Raw genomic sequence first — 22,546 nt, 5'->3', positions numbered from 1 at the left:
ACCACCCTCCGTAAAATTCCTGGGGATTTTTCAATACGTCCGGATTTGATCCCGGGTTCCCCAGAGCAGTAGGCTGTCACCTTGATGCAATGCTACTCATTTTTATCCATTGGCACTGCTTGGATGTATTAGTCTGAAATCTGCTTTGAAATTCTCCTTCTGTTGACCAACAGCTTTCGCACAACCCCAACAAACTTAGGCACTGTAACTTTGCTTCTCTTTAATTATTTCTAGTTTTCCTGCTTTTAGCAATGTACGCACATTCCGCGTGTCAATATGCATGCAATATGTTTGTTTATAATCTGGGAATCCTTGCTGTTCTCCCCGCCGAGCTTGTCTCTTGGGCTTTGCTAGGCTCCAAGTTACCATATATTAATCTTCACAATAACACCTTAAATCCGACGGCCGGATGGCCGAGCGGTAAAGGTGGCAGCCTACCGCTCTGGGGGACCCGGGATCGAATCCGAACGGGTCGAATAATCCCCAGGAATTTTTCGGGGGTGGTCCGTTCGGATATGTCGGGCCCCGTCCCTCACCACCCGGTCGCCCCATTGTGGGCCTGGCCGAACCCATAATGGGCCTACTAAAAGAGGCCCTCTTAGTACCCACAGGGCGGAAAGAGTTAAAAAAAAAAAAATAAAAAAATAAAAAAAAACACCTTAAATCACTGAGAAACAATTTACTAGATGAACTAACGTTTTCAACCTGCTCCACACGCCATCATCAGATTTAAAATTATGGAACAATCTTGGAAAATTCTGGAATTTATACAAAAGACTTTACAACTTTGGTTGTGGTAGCGAATTATTATAGGAGAGTCTACTTGATCGAAAGAGACAATTTATAAATCGGACGCGAGCTGATAAATACCTTAACTGTTGAGCTGAGAATTGTGATATGACAATGGTGATATGACCCCATCCAGTTGGATAAAAAAATGATTAATTCTGGCAGTGGCGTAGCGTAGTGGGGGCGGCAGGGGCGCCCCGCCCCGGGCGGCACTTATAGGGGCGGCAAAATTTCACAATAAATAATAATATCTTGTAAAAATACCTAAATAAGGGGGCGGCGAAATTTTCCTCCGCCCCGGGCGGCTGACACCCACGCTACGCCGCTGAATTCTGGATCGGTTGGGTAACGTAGATGGGCACCCGATCCGTTGTACGTCAGGTAGATGAACTCTAACTGACGACGGCGGTGAACGGGAGAGGCGGCAGAATTACCTTTCACGAAGGGACGATGGAAAACTCTCTGTCGTAATCCAGTTTTTTTTTTTTTCCTTTTATTTCGGGGTCCTCTCCTTAATTAAATTCTTATGCCCGTTTTACGTAATGTTGGGTTGCTAATCCAATAGGTGAATTTTGAGTATTAGGTTCCCAATGGCGTGCCGTGACATTTAATGATTGGGAAGCTGTGTTTCTGTAAGAAGCCGACTTCCAGGGGCAATCAGTTAATTGCGCGTCAGTGATGGTCTAGGGTCCATTCGTACGTGCGTGGTGGCAGAAGAAACAAAGACGACAAGTATCTGACAAAATTGTTTATTTTAACATAAAATAAACATACACTATGTACAAAATAGTTTGCTTTAGGACAATCAGCTATTCCGACTTCCTGGGCGTCGATGTAGTTCTTTAATCGTCAATCGAAGGTGGCCCCGGGACAGTGGCGTTGACAAGTCTGTAAGACACGGGGAGACTTCGTCTGTTGGCGTCGGGGACACGGTCTAAATCCGTAGTGGCACGGGTTACAGGTTGGCACAATAGACGAGAAACTGTTTTTTTTTTTTTTTCCTTTTTTTTGCGCGTTGACACACGGCGTTTTGGTTATTCGGAACGTTAACCGAGTGCGAGGTGTCCTCGATTGTCGGGGATTATATCAATCTCCGTTCTTTCTTTCGTCCAGTTTGATTGGTCGTTCTCCCTCAATCACGCTTTCCGAGTGGCTGGTCCCTCGTTACTAAGCGTAATGCGACTTCTACCTGGAGCGCGAGAAAGGTCAAAATCGAAGATGAATTTGATATTCCACCGATCATAGAACGACTTCCTTCCGCGATTTATGGTTTCTGCCTCGCAGTTTGATATAAACAATGGGTGTCCGACTACAAAGGATTTTTTAAAATTCCTACTATTAGTTCACACTCTCCCTATATTTGAATTTGAACAAGATATATATATATTTGAAAATTTGAACAACATATATATATATATATATATATATATATATTGTTCAAATTTTCAATCGTTAATAAAATACTTTGTATTCATCCACTCAAGTTCAAATACATTTTTTTAAACTTGTAGTGGATGACACTTGATGTTAACACAGTTTTTTTCAAATATTAATTCATTAATTAAATTTAATTATTGGTTAATATTACCTATGGTATCGAAGATGAGGACGGGGAATTTTTTCACTAAATACTAGACGGCGACGGGGAAATTTTTTCCCCCTACGTTCGAGTTGGCCGCGTTTCCGGTAATCTCGAATCAGATTCTCGAGTGATAATGTGGAAGCAAATTAACAATGGATAATCTCGAAGTAGAATACCAAGTGATCTAAACGTTAGGGGGCGTACCCGTACTATTTTTTTTTTTTTTTAACTCTTTCCACCCTGTGGGCACTAAGAGGGCCTCTTATAGCAAGCCCATTATGGGTTCGGCCAGGCCCACAATGGGGCGGCCGGGTGGTGAGGGACGGGTACCGACATATCCGGACGGACCACCCCCCGAAAAATTCCTGGGGATTATTCGACCCGTCTGGATTCGATCCCGGGTCCCCCAGGATGGCAGGTTGCTAACCTTGACCGCTCGACCATCCGGCCGCTCACCCGTACTATCTGTCGCATTATGCAAATTAATAAATTTTCCCGTCGCCATCTTCGATACCACGGGTAACATTAACTTAATTATTAATACTTTAAATAGAGTTTTAGCAGTTTGTAATGAAAATTGAAATCAACAGGCAGTAGCTCAATCGGTAAAATGCAAGGATTTCAGTATTTTTCCATGTGAAGGTGAAGAATGCGAGTTCAATTCTTGCGAAAATCGATATATTTTTGCTTTAAGTAGACGTTTTATTCAAATGATTTTCGAGAGTGAGTTAGCAGTTGTGGCTTGGTAGAATGAAGGATTTTTCTCAAAAAATAAAATTGAAGCAATTTTATGCTTTGGGTTCAATTCCGATTTCTATTTCTATTTTGCCACTTAATATTGTGATTCTGTCATATGTATATACATATTTATATTACAGTAGAGCATCGATTATCCGACCCCGATCAACCGTCACATCGGTTAACCGACCGCGTTCTAGTGGGCAAATTCAAATGTCCGCTGGTGATGTGGCGCTACAATATTTGGCTGTCTTGGCTACTTTAATATTATTTTTGTTAAATTTTTGCGTGCTTTAGCTGGTAACACTGGCGCGACCATGAAAGGGAAGCCAGTATTTAAACGAGGCTTAATTTTATTTAATGACTCAATCCAATTGCTGTTTTTAAAACGTGTGCGAGATTTAGCGGCAAAAAAACGAGTGTCAGCTGTGAAGCAAAAGAAAATTTTGGACTTCTTTTTCTAATGTATAGGCCTACTTTATGTAAAATATGTAACTCGAATATATGTTTTTTGTTTTATATTTTTCAACATACAAGTACAGTACTGTATTTATTTTGTGCAAAGGAATAATTTTTAATGATACAATAGCGACGATTATTATTTTAAAAAAAAGTTTAGTTAGGCTTAACATCGATGAATATTCAACGCGAAGTAGGTTAATAGCGATATACTAATATGCTTATTACATGGGATATACTAATATACTATACTAATAATGTATTTTTTTTTATACTTTTTGGTTATCCGTTTTTTCAGTTATCCGACCAACCCCAGTCTCCAATTGAGTCGGATAATCGATGCTCTACTGCAATTGTAATTATTGAATAAAAAGTAACTAAAATAAAATTGTTCTTTGTTGACCTAAGTAGGAATTGACTTTAAATTTTTTTTTTAATATTACTTGTTTCCTATGATTTTTTAAACTAATAAATTTTTCTCTAAATTAACCGTTTTTTCGCGTCTTTCGTGACGGTTCGGACCTGTCCGGAACATCACATTTCCATAAAAATTTTAGACAAATACTGAAAATGACAAAAGTAAATAATTTATGTATTTTAGTTCTAAAATACAAATAATACATATATAATACAAATTGATATGATACAAACAATGATAGAAAAACTTGTTTTTTAATTTTTTACAAAATAACTATTCGGCGATTTTTTCCGCAAAGTCATTAATTACTTTATCATAAAAGTCACTGGTCGTCGATTCCATCAACGTATTTGAAAGCTCTTTTTCTATCGAAAGCAACGCTTGCGACCACAATTTTTCCTTCCACCGAGTGTTCCTAGCCAATGTATGAATTTGATTCGTGGTCGAAAAACCGCTCTCAACAGACCCACTGGTAGATGGTACAGTACCGTAAAAATGAATGATATTAAATCATATAATTCTTTTAGTACATCTTTGTTCGGATCGTCATTAATTAAAATACTTTTTATGTCTAAGAGTTACTTGTCAATATAGTCCAGACACAAATATAAATAATGCGATTCACTACGTAATTTAGATAAATCAAAAAATTTCCCATAAAATTTACTTAATTTAAAAAATTAAAACACGCTTGGGAAAATTGTTTTTCATAATATTTAAAATTATTAACATCTAAAAGTGATAAAAATTCTAAAAGGTTTATGTCTGAAAATCCGTCAATATAATTATAATTAAAAGAAAATTATAATTAAATTTAAATATAACTTTGCAAAGAAACGTACATAAAAATAACATTGAATATTCTTTACTTTTTAAATCTTAAAACAATTGACAGTCAAATAGCTCTCTACCAGTGGCTAAGGGATAGAATCGTTGGAAGCGTTATGGTGTGTAGGATTCACCAGCTAAACCACCAGAGGTTGGTGCTCTGTAAAACGCATGCGCCAATGCCTGTAAATTGACTGCTTTACACCATTCAAATATTTTCGCCGTGGAAGCTGTAACGTATTCGACAATACAGCGGTTCCATTGGGAATATGCATACACGAATTTAGATTCGAATATACAATAGCGATCTTATCGTTGTAATTCACATATACTTTATTACAGATATATTATTATTATACCGCATTATGTATTTTATTACAGATTTCATATAGAAATCTGTAATAAAATACATAATACAGTTATAATAAAATATTAATTTTAAGTAATTCAAAGTACGTTCAAATATGAAAATAATCGCGTAATATGTATTTATATTTTAGAAAATACAAGGAAAGTGGCGCTTCCAATGACGGCACGCCACTGGTAATTTCATCAACTGATATCATATTTCATGTCATTTGGAATTAATGAAAAACCACTTCAGAAATGATACAAAATTAATATCATTGATGGTAATGAAAATGATATTTTTACTAGGATAAAGCTAATATAATCTTCTTCCCACTAAAACGCTATAAATTTGCTTTGTTTTCCTTTAAAAAAAATTAAAAAATATATAAAATACCCATTTACTTGTGAAATATATAACCATAGCCTTTAATTAGTTTATTATTGCAAGCAAAAGCCACACAACTCGTTACATTTTAAAGGGCACTATGACCAAAAACCTCCGGTAACATGGCGGCAAATGAACGCCTCAACATAGAACCATGGCTCTAGTTATATTTCTTCATTCCATGATTAGACCTACTTATTGTCAATTATCATGCACATGATTAATGAATAAAGGGAAATTTATAATTGTTTTTATTTTTTAAACAATATTTTAAGTTAATTGTTAAAACTTTTAACAATTAAAACTTAGATCTAATTTTTTAAAATAACAACGCGTTGAATGGTACCGTCTTTTTAAATTACAAATTTTTACATTTGAATTAAATATTCATCATTTATTAATAAATTGAATTAAAAGTTTATTTAAATATTAAAAAACGCTTTTTTTTTAAATAACAGAAAAATGATGTTTTGGATTTAATAACGTTGAAATTTTGCTCTTAGGTGGCGTTGTGCTAGCCGGAATTATATCGTCTGACATCAATGAACAGTTTGGAGGCTATCGATGTACACTAATGTACGGAAATCTAGCGATAAAAATGCAAAGCACGGCAAAGAGGTAATTATAAGTTTATTGAAATTTGTAATAGTTATCTTAGTGAACTTGTAATTATAAAAATAACAATTTTCGGTAATAGGCTTATCTGCACTGCGACGGGTTTGGTGGATGCGGATTGCGTTGTCATGACAACCATGTCTGCACCCACTCGTTACACGTGATTGTTCAAAAACGAACTTTTCGTGTTTATTATGACGTTAAACCCTCGTTTATTGTGACTTCTAGTTAAAGCAAAGTAATAACATTGCTTAAGATAAATTTTGTAGTTTCGATCGTACGCTATTTAACAATAATTGTTTTTAAATTTTTAAATATGTTTTTTTAATATCAATAATTTTTCTTTTTGTTATAGCAATTTAATTCTAGTGTAATATTATTTATTTTTTGTAAAAATTAATCTAAAATGATGCCCCTGTAAAGGTTTCATTTCTTTATAATTCTGACACTTGCAGTGAAGACGAACAAAAGGGTCGAGTATAATTTAATGTTTAATACACGAATTAATATATTATACTACTATGTTAAATAATAATAATTACAATTACAATTATTATATATTAAAATGCATCCTAGAAATAAAAATCATGTACTTAAAGTAATTATGATATGCATTAACAGATTAAGTACATGATTTATTTCTAGTATGCATTTTAATATATAATAATTGTAATTGTAATTATTATTATTTAACATAGTAGTATAATATATTAATTCGTGTATTAAACATTAAATTATACTCGACCCTTTTGTTCGTCTTCACTGCAAGTGTCAGAATTATAAAGAAATGAAACCTTTACAGGGGCATCATTTTAGATTAATTTTTACAAAAAATAAATAATATTACACTAGAATTAAACTGATATAACAAAAAGAAAAATTATTGATATTAAAGATATATTTAAAAAGTTAACAGCAATCATTGTTAAATAATATACAATCCAAATTACCAAATTTATTTTAAGCAGCATTGTTAATTTGCTTTAACTAGCATTACATTCTATTATTTTATAAAATAGTATTATAAAATTTTGGCATGAATTCATATATCTTACAAATAGTTATGATAATAAATTGAAAGACTTGGAGAAAAAGATTTTGAAACCCTTTCTCTTTTTTTAATGAAAGTATTTTATGTAAATTAGGTTTTAATCAGGTTTATAAAATATTGATGTATACATAAATTGAAAATTGACTTTTTTTCAAAATTAAATATATATATATTATTTTATCGCAGAATAATTCTAAATTATATAATAAATCATATTGTCTAAAAGAATCAAAATTTGATTTATTAAAATTGTTAATAAAATAACAATTTTAATAAATTATTAATAGATAAAAGTTGGCAAGATTAAATATTCAAAGTAATTAATTTTTTCAAGATTAAAATTCATAAAATTTTTTCTGTATCAAGTTCACGGTCTTACAAGTAATAAAAATTTTTGGTTATTATTTATTCTGAGCAGTATTTTTCATTTTTTTTTTTTTTTATATTGATTCTGGCAACATACATTATGTTTTGTGCAATTTTTTAGTTTATACATTAAATTTAGCTGATAATGTAATGGTAAAATATAAAACAATGTGTTTTGATATAGTTTACTGAATTTATATTGTTTTTGAGAATAAAATTGTAATTAATTTCCAATATAATATTTTGTATAAACAACTCCACAAACCTGATTTTTGATTAACATCAGACAATCTGCCAAATTATTGACAAATTGTCTGGCTTTAACCAAAAATTGTCTGGATATAATAATTGTTTTTATAATTTAGTTTTTAACATTTAGTAGAATGACTATAATACATTCATCAATATAATTTTATAAATGAAATCAAGTTAAAAGTTACTTCTCTAAATGTAAATATTAAATGTTTAAAAATTTTTAAATGTTATTATTTAAAAATGATTTCAAAATATGTAATGATTTTAATACTTGTCAAATGCAAAACATAAATGAAGCGTGCAATGCCATAAGGTTGTAAATGCCAAAAAACAAATTTTTCAGGAGAGAGAAAAAACACTTTTTCTAATGAACAAACTTTAATCAAATGCTAGAAAAATTATTTTAACAATTTATAGTTTGGAATAAAACATTGGGTTTAATTTCAAACACCTACGAATAATAGTAAGGAAACAAAAAAAGTTTAAAAACAGGGTTAGAGCCATAACGTTGTAAATGCCAAAATTGTGCAAGTGCATAAAGTTGTAAATGCCAAAAACGATTGCAGTCATAAAATTAATGTTTCTACAGCTGAAAAACAGTTTTGAATACCAAAAACTTACATTTAAATTATTAAACACAATTTACAAATTCAATATCAATTTTAACATTAAAAACTGACAATAATCTATTAATGACTTGAACTGGGCTGTAATCTTTATCAATAAGGTATTAATTTAGTGTAATAAAAGTTAAAACGTATTTAAAAACTTCAAATTTGAAAGATTAATGGAAGTCCAAATATCATTTTGAAATATCAAATAATAAAGTGACAGGTTAACTATTAATAAACTGGCATTTAGTTATCCGGTTCTGCTAGCATCTCCTTGAAATAGGTTTGTGCTATTGGATTTAAAAATGGTATCATTTTACCAATGTCAGGTTTCTTCTTTTGAGGAATCCCAAAATGGGAGCGAGCAAGAGGAAGTGGAAGATTTTTGAAATCATCAATGCTAACTCCATCTTTCAGCACATTAAGCCCAGTGCACCATCTTGCTGCTTTACCTCCATCTTTAGCAATCATAACTTTACCAAAGTTATTTGATGAGAGTCTAATTTGGGATGCTGTTGAGATTCCCAGGTCTTTTGTATTCAAAAATGCGTGGGCAATCGATTTAAAGTCATGAAATTTCTCAAATACGATGCAGGTAAAAGGGTTTTTGGTCCCTGCACTTTTAATGATGTCCACAAGATCCTTTAGTGTGTAGGCTTTGCATTTTTTCCTCCGTTTTTCAATTAGAGCAAAGTCTCGATCACAGCTGAGAAATGTGTGACCCTTTACAGGGTATTTATGTGTTATTTCTGAAAATACATTATTGGCCAATAACACCAGATACATGGCTATCACGTATTGATTTTTGTTTTGACCAACACCATTGTCTGTCCACAAAGTCAGCTTCTTTCGGTCATCAATAGCAGCCTCAGTAGTAATATAATGGTATATACAGGATGATATTTCCAAAGACCCTCTTCCTCCAAAATTCTCACTCCTCAAACACATGCATCCTTTCTCTTTAATTGAATCGTGAATTCCAAGGTTGTAGCATGCCAGTTGTTGAGCGTAATACATTTCAGTGTGTGTTAATTGTGGAATATACATTTGCTGCTGCAAGTCAAAAGATATAACATACGAATCTGAGGTTTTAGCATTTTTTGTGTCATCAGACATGTCTTTTGTGGTTACTTCAGCTCTGTAATGATGTAATTCCAGTTTTGTTTTTGCTGATGCATCACCAGCTTTTATTCGTACATCAAGGCGGTCACAAGTTGAGCAAGTGTCCATGCGAGGTCTTTGAAAAGACAGATTGAATTTGGTCAGGAAAATTTCATTGTACCATTGTCGAGTAACTGGGGCTTTGCTCCCAGCATACTGTTGACAATATTTCTCAAGGAAGGCTCTATACATTCTGCTAACATTGAGATCAGGTGATAAGTACATTTTATCTGTACTTTTGGCTCGAGCATAATGACTTTCTTCACTTGGAAAACTCTTAATGTGCTCAATTATTTTTTCCGTCCACAACTGCTTTTCAGTACATTTTCGCTGGCCTCCTCTTTGATCAGTAGCATCCATTTTTCCTTCCAAAATCTTTTCTCTAATCAACTGAATTCTTCTTGCAGTAACCCCGAATGTATTACACAAAGTCTTAAGACAAACTCTTATTTCACTTCCACCGGGAAGAAGCAAATGATAACTGAAAGAGTGTTGCCTTCTACTTCCAGAAGGATGGTGGTACTTCCCATATCGTCTCCTTTTTATCATCTGGGGATGAACAAGTCTTTGAAGATAACTCTGTTGCTTATTGTAGTCAGCCAGTTCATAAAATTGTTGGAAGAGTTCCTGACGGTAAGCCAACGTTACGTTTTTGCAAGCGAAGGAACACTTGCATGTCACCTGTAACGTAAACAAAAAGTTTGACAAACTTGTTGGAAACAGTCATATACAAGTTGTTCACCCATGCATAGACACAATAACTATCCATATCTTGCAAATCTCAAATCTACGTCTATATTTTTGAAGTATTAAGTCTTTTACTTACCCCTGTTGGTGGATCCTTTCTCGGATTAACTTTCTGTGATATGGGAGAAATGTACTCTAAGCCACTATTTTTTTGTTTCTTTCGAATGTTCTTCTTCCATTTTTCTGCACATTTCTTTCTTCTTTTAGGTATTTCATACTTTAAGGAATTCATTTCACTCGTAAAAAACTCACTGCGTTACAAATTGGAATAACAAAATGATGTAAAAGTAAACCGTAACATTTTACGCACCAAAAGTCACGTGGCTTGCGCTTTGGTGCTTAAAACATTATGGCTTGCACATAACGTCATCTTCAAAATATAGCCACTTAGAGCGCCACAATTGCCACAATATTTTTTTGTAGGAAAAAACATTGCATTTAAAATTCATTTCTTCAATAAAACGAATTTTGAGAAAAATGGCATTTACAACCTTATGGCATTGCACGCTTCAAATTTTGCATTGTTCTATTTTAAAATAATTTCTTTAATAGGTCAATTCTTAAATATTCTATTAGATTTAATTTTAAATATATAATTAATCAGAAACTTTATGAATTTTAATCATTACTGAACTTTAAAACAACAATAAATGCTTTAAAGTTCAGTAATAATTAACAATTTCTGTTTTTTACTAAAACTCGGTATGTGAGTATACTAAATTCAGTTTTACAAAAGTTGCAAGAATAAATTGCAGCTCAGTTGTAAAACATATGATTAAGATTAAAACATTTTATGCCATTTAAATTATTTTCTATAAAATTAATTTTTAAGATGAATTTTTATTTAAAATTCATTTGAAAAGTAATTATTTAAAAAGAATTGATTCTGAAACTACATTTGAAAATAAATGATAAAAATCAATATGTTTTAGTATGAAAAACTAATGAAATTTACTGTTTCTAATTTTCCATTTACTTTAGCTTATTTTTTTTTTTTTTTTTTTTGTATCATGTACTAGTCATTTTAATAATATATAAAAGATATGCAAATGTAATTCATAATTAATAAATTCAAAAATATATTTAAATTTTAACAATCTGCTTATAGTTTATATGTTGAAACTTTATTTCTGAATTAAATATTTTTTCTTTTTGGAGTTACTGTTACTCTGTTCCATCGTCCAATCCAAACATAAGATTAGAAAATATAAAAATAATAATATTCCAAATAAAATTTTTTTAATTTATTAATTTGATGATCTGTTCAGAAATTTTAGAGATATTGAATTTGTTTTATAGCAAAATTTTGAGATTATAAAAACAAAAAAAGAAAAAACTTTACATTTTTTTTAATAACTTGACTAACCTCAACAAAAGTAATTTTATGATATAATGCCATCAAGTTAAAGTAGTTAATAACTACTTATTATTTCATTACTTAAATTATATCATTATAAAAATTATAATTTTAAATTTCATAAACAAAATAAAAACTAAACTTTAATTTTCTAGTATTAAGTTTATATATTCAAACATAATAACATTAAATCTAATAACTTTTTTATATCAAACAATAAAATTTACCTAAATTAATATGTTTATTGTTTATTAAGTATCATAAATCATTTTTTAAATAAAGTCATAAAATGTCTTCAAAATGAAATTATAAAATATTTTTAGATTGTATTAACATATGCTAATTTTAAAAAGTTAAATTGAAACTTATTGATTTAAATGCAAATAAAAAGATTATTAATTCTAATATATCCATGAATAAATTTTAACTGTTGACATTTATTGGCGATAACATCAGTTACATACACAGTTTTCTTTTCATTATAATATATAATAATCACGATCAGAAAAAACCAATCACCTTATGTTGCTGAGAAAAAATTTAATAAATAACGTTGCAAACGTTTTTTTTTCTGATTTACATATTGCTGAGTGAGTTCATTGTAATATAATAATCACGAGTATCATTATCAGTCATTTAATGTTATCAAAATTAGCAAGCAAAAACATAGAAGATAAAAATGTACTTAAAATTTTTCTTAACAATAACCAAATTCTGATTACATTATCACTAACTTCAGGTAAATAGACAAAAAGTTGTCTTTTCGTATCCATCAGCCTCAGCATATGAGTGATAGCATATAATCATTATCATCATCAGTCTTGATCTACTGCTTTGAACATTAATGTTTATTATTTTAACCCTTATATATATATATATAAAAATCTATTGTTAAAGACAATACTGCAAAATCCAGCATATAAACAGTACTGAATGAATTGCTATTAATAATTATAATAAATAAATTGTAAAATAATTATAAAATTGTTAAAAGGATATGTGCCATACAAGTTATACATCAGTCAATGAAATCAGAATTTCCCCTAATAGTTGCGTTAGCAATAAGCAGGGTAAATAAATATCACTTGGTTATTGTCATTGGGTATAGGATAAAGCAAAAATGATTACAATACCAGTAGTCAGATTCTACTGTATAGTGATACTGTTGTTAAATATTTAATAGAATTATTTATAAAAAATTGTCACACTTAAGTGATATATGGTATGCAAATTATTAGATGGTTTGTATATTCTATTTCTGCAATTAAAAATTTTATATTTAGTTTGATATTTTTTAGTGTTGGTTTTGTTTGTTTTAAACTTTTTAAATTTACTTTATATAAATATATTAAAAGTGCATAAAAATATGTGACCATAGGGCCGGTATCTCTTTGATACCACGTCAGGATGACACCACTGTATCCTTAGATTGATACAGAAAATCAATTGCGCGAGCGGTTACGTATGGGTTAGACCCGGAATGAAGCGAGAGGAGAGGATGACGGAAAGAACGCACCCAGAGATTTATATATAAAAATATACCCGTTTATTTTCTCCATAGGACTAATTAGATACAAGCGATTACTTTACAGAGAAACACGTGATAAGGTACATGGCTCACGATCCGCGAACATAAATTCTACGCGGATTAGAGAGAGAGAGAGAGCTTACAAATATTCGCGTGTAGGATAAATACCTCAAGATATGTAGTCGGATGTCGATGTAATAATCGATGATATCCTTATAGACCGTTGTAGGTGTTCGGGCTAAGAATAAATGATCTTATAGTAGATCGTCGGTAATGACTCTGTCCACTAACAGGTAATAGTTGTTCAGGTAGGAAGTGTAACGATGACAGTTCGGCTTGAATATAGATGATGAGGGAGGATCGGCGGCGACAGGTAACTATCCTTTTGAGCGCACAAACACACGGTCAGTAACAACTTCTTTTTCTTACTCATCGTGCTCCCTTTTTATATGGGGAGGGAGTTTGCAGGCCCTTCTTTGATTTCGTCAGAAGAGATGATCTTCTTGGACCAATAAAATTATTGGTGACGTAGTCGTGTCACCGAAATTTGACTCATCTTAACAAGGAACTCAACTCGTGGGAATCGAGTTTAAACTGTTCTTATCAACAGAATTTATCAGTTGATTTCCCGTTTAACTAACCCTTTTTGGTCTATTTCGTTCCGTTTTTGTATAAAATGTAGAGTTTGTATAAAATATAGTTAAAAGATTATAAAGGTACATATAAATGATAAAGTTCACAATATCCCGATCGTCACATCACCCTGGGTTTTCTAAAATCAAGCTTGGTTTTATCGAGCAAGCTGGATTTTCACCTAAGGAATTGGTTTTACAGATTCGTTCCGGCTCTCTCTCTTTTGCATTATATCGCGATCGCGTCATAACGTCATATATGTTACCTTTTTCCGTTCGCGGAGGTTATTAATAAAGTACGGAAATTGGCAATTTCCTCACGATATTTGCTCTCTCTCTTTCTAGTAGAATAGTAAAAAAAAAAATAATAATAAGGAAGTCATGGAATAGGTTATCTGGAGTAAATATGATTTATTGATATATAAATGCTACATGCATAGCAAAATTATAAGGATAAATCGTAGCAAGAGCTGTATATGCATAATGCCTGGAGTCTCGTTGGTCGGAGTATTCTGGATAAAGGGGAAAAGTCGTTAGATGAAGAAGGTAACAGGACATATTATAATTTATATTAATAAAATTTTGATTTCGTAGCTATTTCGTTTCTTAAAAAGGACTAAGTTTACGATTTAGAGAATTTTGCGATTTAGGTTCCCCTTTTCGTTACCTTTGGGGGTTGTATATTGTTCCTGCTTTCCCTTGGTGAGCTAGCTTTCCTTTTAGGGATTCGACTTCGTCGCGGAGTTGGAAGGATCCAAGGTCGATCTTCCACAGGTCCTTGACTTCTTAAAGCATAAGAATGAGATGAAGTCGGTTGTTCCTCTTCGATAGTGGATTCTATTTCAGGTTCCCTTTCATCTTCAGCTTCCGATTCTGATTCCGATTCAGATGTGGGTTCAGATTGTTGTCGTGACATCTCGGAGAAGATAAATTCGTCCCAGGGGTCTGAATAGGAACATTCCTCTGAAAGAGATTGATTGATCGATGTGGTAGGGACAGGTTGATGTAGAGTGTTCAGCTCAAACTCTTGCCGCGCAATTGCGTGCTTGAGGCGATTAGCATGTACTTGCAGTCTTTTCTTGGTAGTTAGGTTTTCAATGATAAAGGTAACAGGGCTTAGTTCAGCCACGATTCGAAATGGCCCTGACCACCTCGGTGCCAACTTTCGTTTAAGTCCCTGAGGTACAATTACTTCGTTCAAAAATACTCGATCGTCAATATGATACGTAGGTATTTTGTGAGTTTGACGATGTCGTGTCTGTCTTTTTCGGGCAGCTTGTTCTGCATGTTTTTGTGCTACCTGATGAGCTTCCGTCATTCGGTATCTAAGTTCTGATGCATAATTGTCTTCAACATCGTATTTAGTTTTCGTGGGACTAGTTATTAGATCAAAAGGAAAGGTTGGATCTCTCCCGTATAATAGAAAGAAAGGGCTGTCGTCTGTAGAAGCATGTATAGTTGTATTATAAGCAAACAACGCATAAGGAATCCATTCGTCCCAATCTCGTTGGTCCTTAGCTACATAATGTGCAATAATATCGATAAGGGTCTTGTTAAATCTCTCCACTATTCCGTTACATGCAGGATGATATGCGGTAGTAAGAAGTCGTTTTATTTGTAATAATTCGCATACTTCCTTAAACATCTTAGATATTAGATTCGGTGCGCGGTCAGTAAGTAATTGAACAGGTGTGGAATGTCGTAGGACGATATGTGTGACAAATGCTTTCGCAATAGTTTTGCTCTGAATATTCGGTAAAGGTATGGCCTCAGCATAACGACTGAAATGATCGATGAAAACAAGTATATATTTGTTGCCATTTGACGTGACAGGTAAAGGTCCTACTACATCCATAGCGGTACGTTCGAACAATCGTGTTAGAGGAGGAAATAGCTGCAATTCCGCTTCTTGTCGTTTGTCCTTTCTTTTCATTAAAGCACAACGTTGACAGCTCTGACAATAGGTTTTTATATCCTGTTTCATTGTTGGCCAGTAGAACAGCGATTGAAGTTTTTGTTGCATTTTCTGTGATCCCAAATGGCCTCCAATAGGTGTGTCATGATGAATTCGTAAGATGTAGGGAATTAAGATGGACGGAATGACTAGTTGTTCTATGATTTCCCCTTGAGGGGTAGATTGTTGATGATACAACACTCCTTCTTCATCTAGGAAATAATGTTGTGTCTGATCTGGAGACGTATCGCTTTCTAGATAATGAATAATGGTATTCCATTTCTCTTCCTTTCTCTGAAATTCGCCAATTTGAGACTTTGAATAGATTGGGTCGAAGTTGTTGGCAGTCGAAATTTGTCGAATAGGAATTCTACTTAATGCATCTGCATTTTTATGACAACTTCCGGCTCGATGTTTGATATCAAAGTCAAATTCCTGTAAGAAAATGACCCATCGTGCAACTCGAGAATTTGAAGTAGAGTCTTTATTACTGATAAGCCATCTTAATGGTCGATGATCCGTTATTATAGTGAATTTTCTCCCATACAGGTATGGTCGGAAGTATTTGGTGGCCCAAACTACCGCCAAACACTCCTTCTCCGTAGTACTATAGTTCTTCTCTGGTTTTCTTAATATTCTGCTAGCATATGCGATAGGTTTTTCTCCGTCTATTTCTTCTTGAGACAAGACCGCTCCAATTGCTTCGTTTGATGCGTCTGTGGATAGAATAAAGGGTTTGGAAAAGTCTGGAGATTTCAAAAGAGGAGCTGAGGTGATTATTTCTTTGAGTCTCTCGAAACTGCGTTCGTGTTCTTCTTCCCATTGGAATTGGTTATCCTTTTTCAACAAATCGGTTAGAGGTTTTGCTATCTTTGCATAAGAATCAATGTGTCTTCGGTAGTAACCCGTTAATCCAAGGAAAGATTTGACATCGTGTTCGTTTGTAGGACGAGGGAAGTTCAGAACACATTTTATTTTATTTGGATCGGGTCGTATTCCTTCAGCCGAGACATCATGTCCTAAGAATTTTATTTGTTGTTGAAGGAAATGACACTTCTTGGGTTTTAATTTTAGACCCGCTGTAGCCAGTCTCTGAAAGATTTGTTCTAAACGAATTAGATGCGTTTGGAAATCGGAGCTAAAAGTTAGTATGTCGTCCATGTAAACTAGACAGGTTTTCCCCTTTAAGCCATGTAAGATAAAGTCTGCGGCCCTTTGCCAAGACGCTGGGGCTCCGCAAAGGCCCATTGCCATGCGATTCCATTGGTAATGACCATCAGGGGTTGAGAACGCTGACTTCTCCTTGTCGCGCAATCCTAATTGCCAGAATCCTGATAAGGTATCCATTGTCGAGAAGTATTTCGCCCGACCTATAAGACTAAGCGCTTCTTGCACCAAAGGTAAAGGATAAGGATCTGCCCTTGTCACTTTATTCAGCCTCCTATAATCTACCACAAGACGCCATGTTTGATCCTTTTTCTTCACTAACAAAGCGGGGGCTGACCAGGGAGATTTCGAATGTTCTATTATACCCTGTTCCAATAGTCCGTCAATGATTTTATTCATCTGTTCTCTTTGAGCATAAGGTATCCTGTAAGGTGGTTGATACACAGGAGAGGCATCTCCGGTGTTTATCTCATGTTCTACTACTGGACAATATCCCAAATCATAGTCATTCGCGGCAAACACATGCCTATATTGGTACAATAGATCTAATAAGGGACGCTTCTTGTCCTTTCCAATGCGGGTCCAATCGAATAGTTGACCGAATTCCTCTTTCGTTAGAGTTGCAGTTGCACTCGAATTCTGAGCGTCAGTAGATTTGATTGTGTTCGGGTTATCTTCTTCCTCTACTGCCTTGTGGAAGGTTCCTACACACTCGCCTTTGGATAATTTCCTTGGTTGAGTAGATAGATTCATGATTCGGATGGGGACTTGGCCTCCTTTTCTCGTCTTTACTAAGGAATCGACACCTAGGACACCCTCTGGATTAGATATTCCAGATTCTATAACTCCTATTTCTCCTCTCCGTTTTACTCCGGATATTCTCGCGGTAGTAATAATCTCTGTTCTTGGAGGAAGATTGCAGTCTGTTATCAAGATTACCTCTCTTGCCTGTTCTTTAGGAATAGGTTGTTGTGAAATATTAGATTTGTCGTTTTTCGAAATTATAGAGTTAGTAGGAGGTCGTATAAACGTACCCTTACGAGTTCGTTTCCCATTTCCTCGGATTGATCGTGTTGTCTCCACTTCTGGCTTCCGAAAATCTATTTCCTCTCCTCCTGGAAGTATTATTTTCTCTCTTGCTAAATTTATGAGAAGTTCTTGGCCCTTAATTATATCTCGTCCTAATAGACCGTCAAAAGGATGAGGTATTTGATCGTCTACTACATAACAGGAGTAGTCGAATTGTAAAGGTCCTATTTGAAACCGGAACCTTATAGTTCCATACGTTCTGATGCCATGTCCCGTGACACTTTGAAAGAGTATTCTTCTTCCCCTTTCATTAAAATTGATTGTAGTTGTTTTCTTAGCGAAGGTTCGAGATATAAGTGTTACCGTGGAACCAGTATCTATCGCCAGTCGAGCTGGATAATCGTTGATTGAACAACACAGACTAGGTTCTAGATTATCGCCTATCCTTCTAGCTCCTATTCGATTTCGCACTCCCAATTCATTTCCTTTTTCTTGTACATCTAAAGTCATGGTCTCAGATCGGATATTTTTTTGAGGTCGACGTGTGTGTGTATTATCGTTCCTCCATCGCCTATTATTCTGTCGCGAATTCATTTTGTTTATTCTCCCCTGTGGTGGGTTTTGAGATGGCGCTTGAATTAGATTAGGTTGGAAGTTGCCTCTTCGTCTGCCTGGTAGATTGTTTGATCGATACGGTCGGCTTCTGCCGCGCGCTCCCCTGACAGATGAATCAAATCGAGAATACCCATGTCCTCCTCTCGAGGAATAATAGTGTCTTCCCCTGCTTACTGGATGTGTGAATCCACGCCGCTGATGATCCTCCTTTAATTTTAGTTCGTTTAATTGGCTTTGTATGTTAGCTAACGTCGCTTCGAGGTTACTTGTGCGTTCGTCCTCGGGACTGCTTATTGCTCCGACTATCCCTTGTAATTTCCCGGTCAACTGCTCTATAGTTTCCTCGCTGATTGCCACTTTAACTGCCTTATCAAAGGAATCTGGTTCTCTGGACATCACCCGTCTTTTAATTCTATCGTTGAGACCGCTTAAAAATTGGGCGAGTAGCCGCTCGTCTCGCTCTTTATTTTGGCATCGCTTGATTATTTCTGTTTCGCGAGCATCGGCCCCTGTCTGTTCGATTATGGTCTCCGATACTAGGCCTTGCAACCGAACTGCGTACGTCTGTACGTCCTCGTCGCGTTTCTGAATGCATGCATGGAATTTCTGAAGTCTAAGCGAGTATGGTTCTTTCTCAAAGCGTAAGATCATTTGTCGTTTGAACTCCTCGTATGTATCAATTGCTCGCATTCGCGCATCCTTCCATGCGAAATCCCTCGCTATGCCCGTTAATTTTAACTTCGCGACGCCGAGACTTTGTGCCTTAGTCCATCCAGTTAGTTTTGCTATTTCGTCTAGCGAGTCAAAGAAGTCCCTGATGCGCAATCCTGATGTGTCGCCCGAAAATGAGGGGGTTAAGGGAATCATTCCGGATAATCCCGAAGGTGCACTTCCTCCCGGATTCTCTCCACCTTGAGCCTCCATTCTTTGTTAGATTATTTCCTTCAAAACAAAATCCCACTTCCGGGACACCACTGTGACCATAGGGCCGGTATCTCTTTGATACCACGTCAGGATGACACCACTGTATCCTTAGATTGATACAGAAAATCAATTGCGCGAGCGGTTACGTATGGGTTAGACCCGGAATGAAGCGAGTGGAGAGGATGACGGAAAGAACGCACCCAGAGATTTATATATAAAAATATACCCGTTTATTTTCTCCATAGGACTAATTAGATACAAGCGATTACTTTACAGAGAAACACGTGATAAGGTACATGGCTCACGATCCGCGAACATAAATTCTACGCGGATTAGAGAGAGAGAGAGAGCTTACAAATATTCGCGTGTAGGATAAATACCTCAAGATATGTAGTCGGATGTCGATGTAATAATCGATGATATCCTTATAGACCGTTGTAGGTGTTCGGGCTAAGAATAAATGATCTTATAGTAGATCGTCGGTAATGACTCTGTCCACTAACAGGTAATAGTTGTTCAGGTAGGAAGTGTAACGATGACAGTTCGGCTTGAATATAGATGATGAGGGAGGATCGGCGGCGACAGGTAACTATCCTTTTGAGCGCACAAACACACGGTCAGTAACAACTTCTTTTTCTTACTCATCGTGCTCCCTTTTTATATGGGGAGGGAGTTTGCAGGCCCTTCTTTGATTTCGTCAGAAGAGATGATCTTCTTGGACCAATAAAATTATTGGTGACGTAGTCGTGTCACCGAAATTTGACTCATCTTAACAAGGAACTCAACTCGTGGGAATCGAGTTTAAACTGTTCTTATCAACAGAATTTATCAGTTGATTTCCCGTTTAACTAACCCTTTTTGGTCTATTTCGTTCCGTTTTTGTATAAAATGTAGAGTTTGTATAAAATATAGTTAAAAGATTATAAAGGTACATATAAATGATAAAGTTCACAATATCCCGATCGTCACAAATGAATAAATATCTGTTTTATGTATTTTTTTTTTTTTTTTATATGGCTTGTATGTTTATATTTTACAAGAGATAGGTTATTTCTTACTGTTTTAATGCATTGCCTTACAAAAGTATTAAAAAAGTAAAAAGGATTTATAAGTAATGATAAAAATTGCTTAAAAAAAATAAATTGATTACCATATCTTAATTTTTCATTATAAACCATTACACTGAATTTTTTATAAATTAACTAAATTTATAAATTGGTGAAGTAATATAAAAATGAAAAATTTAAGTATAACAAATACATAGTCAATTTTCTATTTTTTTAATAACACAATTTCTTTTAACAGACACTGATTAAAGCAATAGCAATGTTTTTCTTTCTGTAATTCTCAATTGTGATGTTTATTAAATAATTTCAAAGTTTCCTTAACTTTAGAATACATTATAAAAACCTATAAAATGTTGTTTGCAAAATTTTAAAGTTTAATTTAGGTATTCTTGATGTAAAAATGAATTTTAGAACTCCACACTCTATAAAAATTTGTTGCATAAGTTTTTTACTTTTACAGAGGAGCTAACTTTACTAAAAGGAATTTTAGAAATTTTTTTTTTCTCTTGTATTGTTGAAAACAGATGTTTCCTGTTAAAAATTTTTGTTTTGATAGTGTTCAGAATTAAAATATGCATCATAATTCCTTGATATAAAAAAACAAAATCTTTTAGTTTACGATTGCTTCCAGGCAACAAAACTGAACTTCTGTGTTTAATGCTTTTGAGAATAATTTTTCTTATCTTCAAACTTTAGTATAAAATTAGAATGTTTTTAAATTTATTTTTCATTTTAAAATTTCAGTTTTAAAGCCTGAAGTTCAGTCTGATTGACTTTAAAAAATTGCTAGTACAGTTACTAGTGCATGTTTAGTTCTATACAAATATCCCTTGATTAATGTGGCTAATCCGTCAATGCTACTACCATGTATATGAAAAACATTAATCAAATACAGAGTTACCTCGGTACTTGACCAAATAATCACCACCCACTAGAACAAATTTTCAGTTAATGACAAATATTTTTATTTTAGTAAACAAAAATAGCAAATTTACCAGCATCATTTTTGACAAGAAAAACATATATATGTTAAGTAAAGACAGCTGTTAGAGCCGCATTAATTAAAATTTCTGCTGCATATAAAAAGGGATCGCCACAATTAATTTTGTGCATTAATCAAATCTCATGTTAAGCAAAACCACATTAAGCAAGGGATACCTATATATAAAGTTCAAATTGAAAAAAACAACAAAATATATTAATTTTATATAGTTGACATAAGAAACTATATCCATAGCTCCCATTCCTTTCCTTCTTTCTTTATTTATAATATTCTATTTCATAAAAATTTTACTATTAATTTCTTAGCAAATGGAACTTAACTCTAACAGTATATATAATTTTAACTTCATATCTGTTGCAACTAATGTAGCATTACAAAAAATTATCTGTTTCTTATTACAAGAAAAATAAATATAATTTTTATTAGAAAAATATAGACATTAGAAATTAAGTTGCATTAGATTACATTTGAGTGTTCTTCTATTACCTGTATATTTATTACATAGTAAGTACAAGGGTTTTGATTTTAGAAGCTTAAAAGATTTGTTTTATAGATTAAAGTCAGATTAACCTTATTTGTAGATGTTTATTGGCTATTCTGAAGTTATGCTTGAAAATAATCAATAAATATTATAATATAGATTTATAAAGACATCTTGTTGATTTTAATCAGAATATATAGAATATTTCTGAAATTAGTCTTGCATTTGTAATGAAATACAGTGAAATGTCAAAATTATATTAACCCTTTCAATAGTAACGGTGAAAAAGGAGGACAACATGCAAAGTTATTTCTTTGTAAAAGTCGTATTTATATTTTTATTAAATATTATAAGTAACTTTGTTGTTTTTTTGGCCTGTATTTTTTCATCCCTGCATTGTTGATATTCTAACATTCATTCAGAATTTGTAATT

General features: G+C 33.5%; 1 protein-coding gene across 3 annotated transcripts in view; it reads left to right on the top strand.

Annotated features, from left to right (window-relative positions):
• Positions 1 to 6,057: 6,057 nt before the first annotated feature.
• LOC136984281 (leucine-rich repeat-containing protein 49-like) overlaps positions 6,058 to 22,546 on the top strand; it is a 113,963-nt gene continuing 97,474 nt past the window's right edge. For all 3 annotated transcript variants that reach the window (XM_067281197.1, XM_067281198.1, XM_067281196.1), the window contains exon 1: positions 6,058 to 6,168. In XM_067281197.1, the coding sequence (XP_067137298.1) occupies positions 6,115 to 6,168 (54 nt within the window). In that variant the 5' untranslated portion in view covers positions 6,058 to 6,114. The remainder of the gene's footprint in view (positions 6,169 to 22,546) is intronic.

This window comes from Centruroides vittatus, unplaced genomic scaffold (assembly GCF_030686945.1).
Source record: "Centruroides vittatus isolate TY-2023 unplaced genomic scaffold, ASM3068694v2 contig_911, whole genome shotgun sequence".
Classification (NCBI taxonomy): Eukaryota; Metazoa; Arthropoda; class Arachnida; order Scorpiones; family Buthidae; genus Centruroides; species Centruroides vittatus.
Note: the sequence above shows the minus strand (reverse complement) of the source record. Positions and strands in the feature narration are given on the sequence as shown.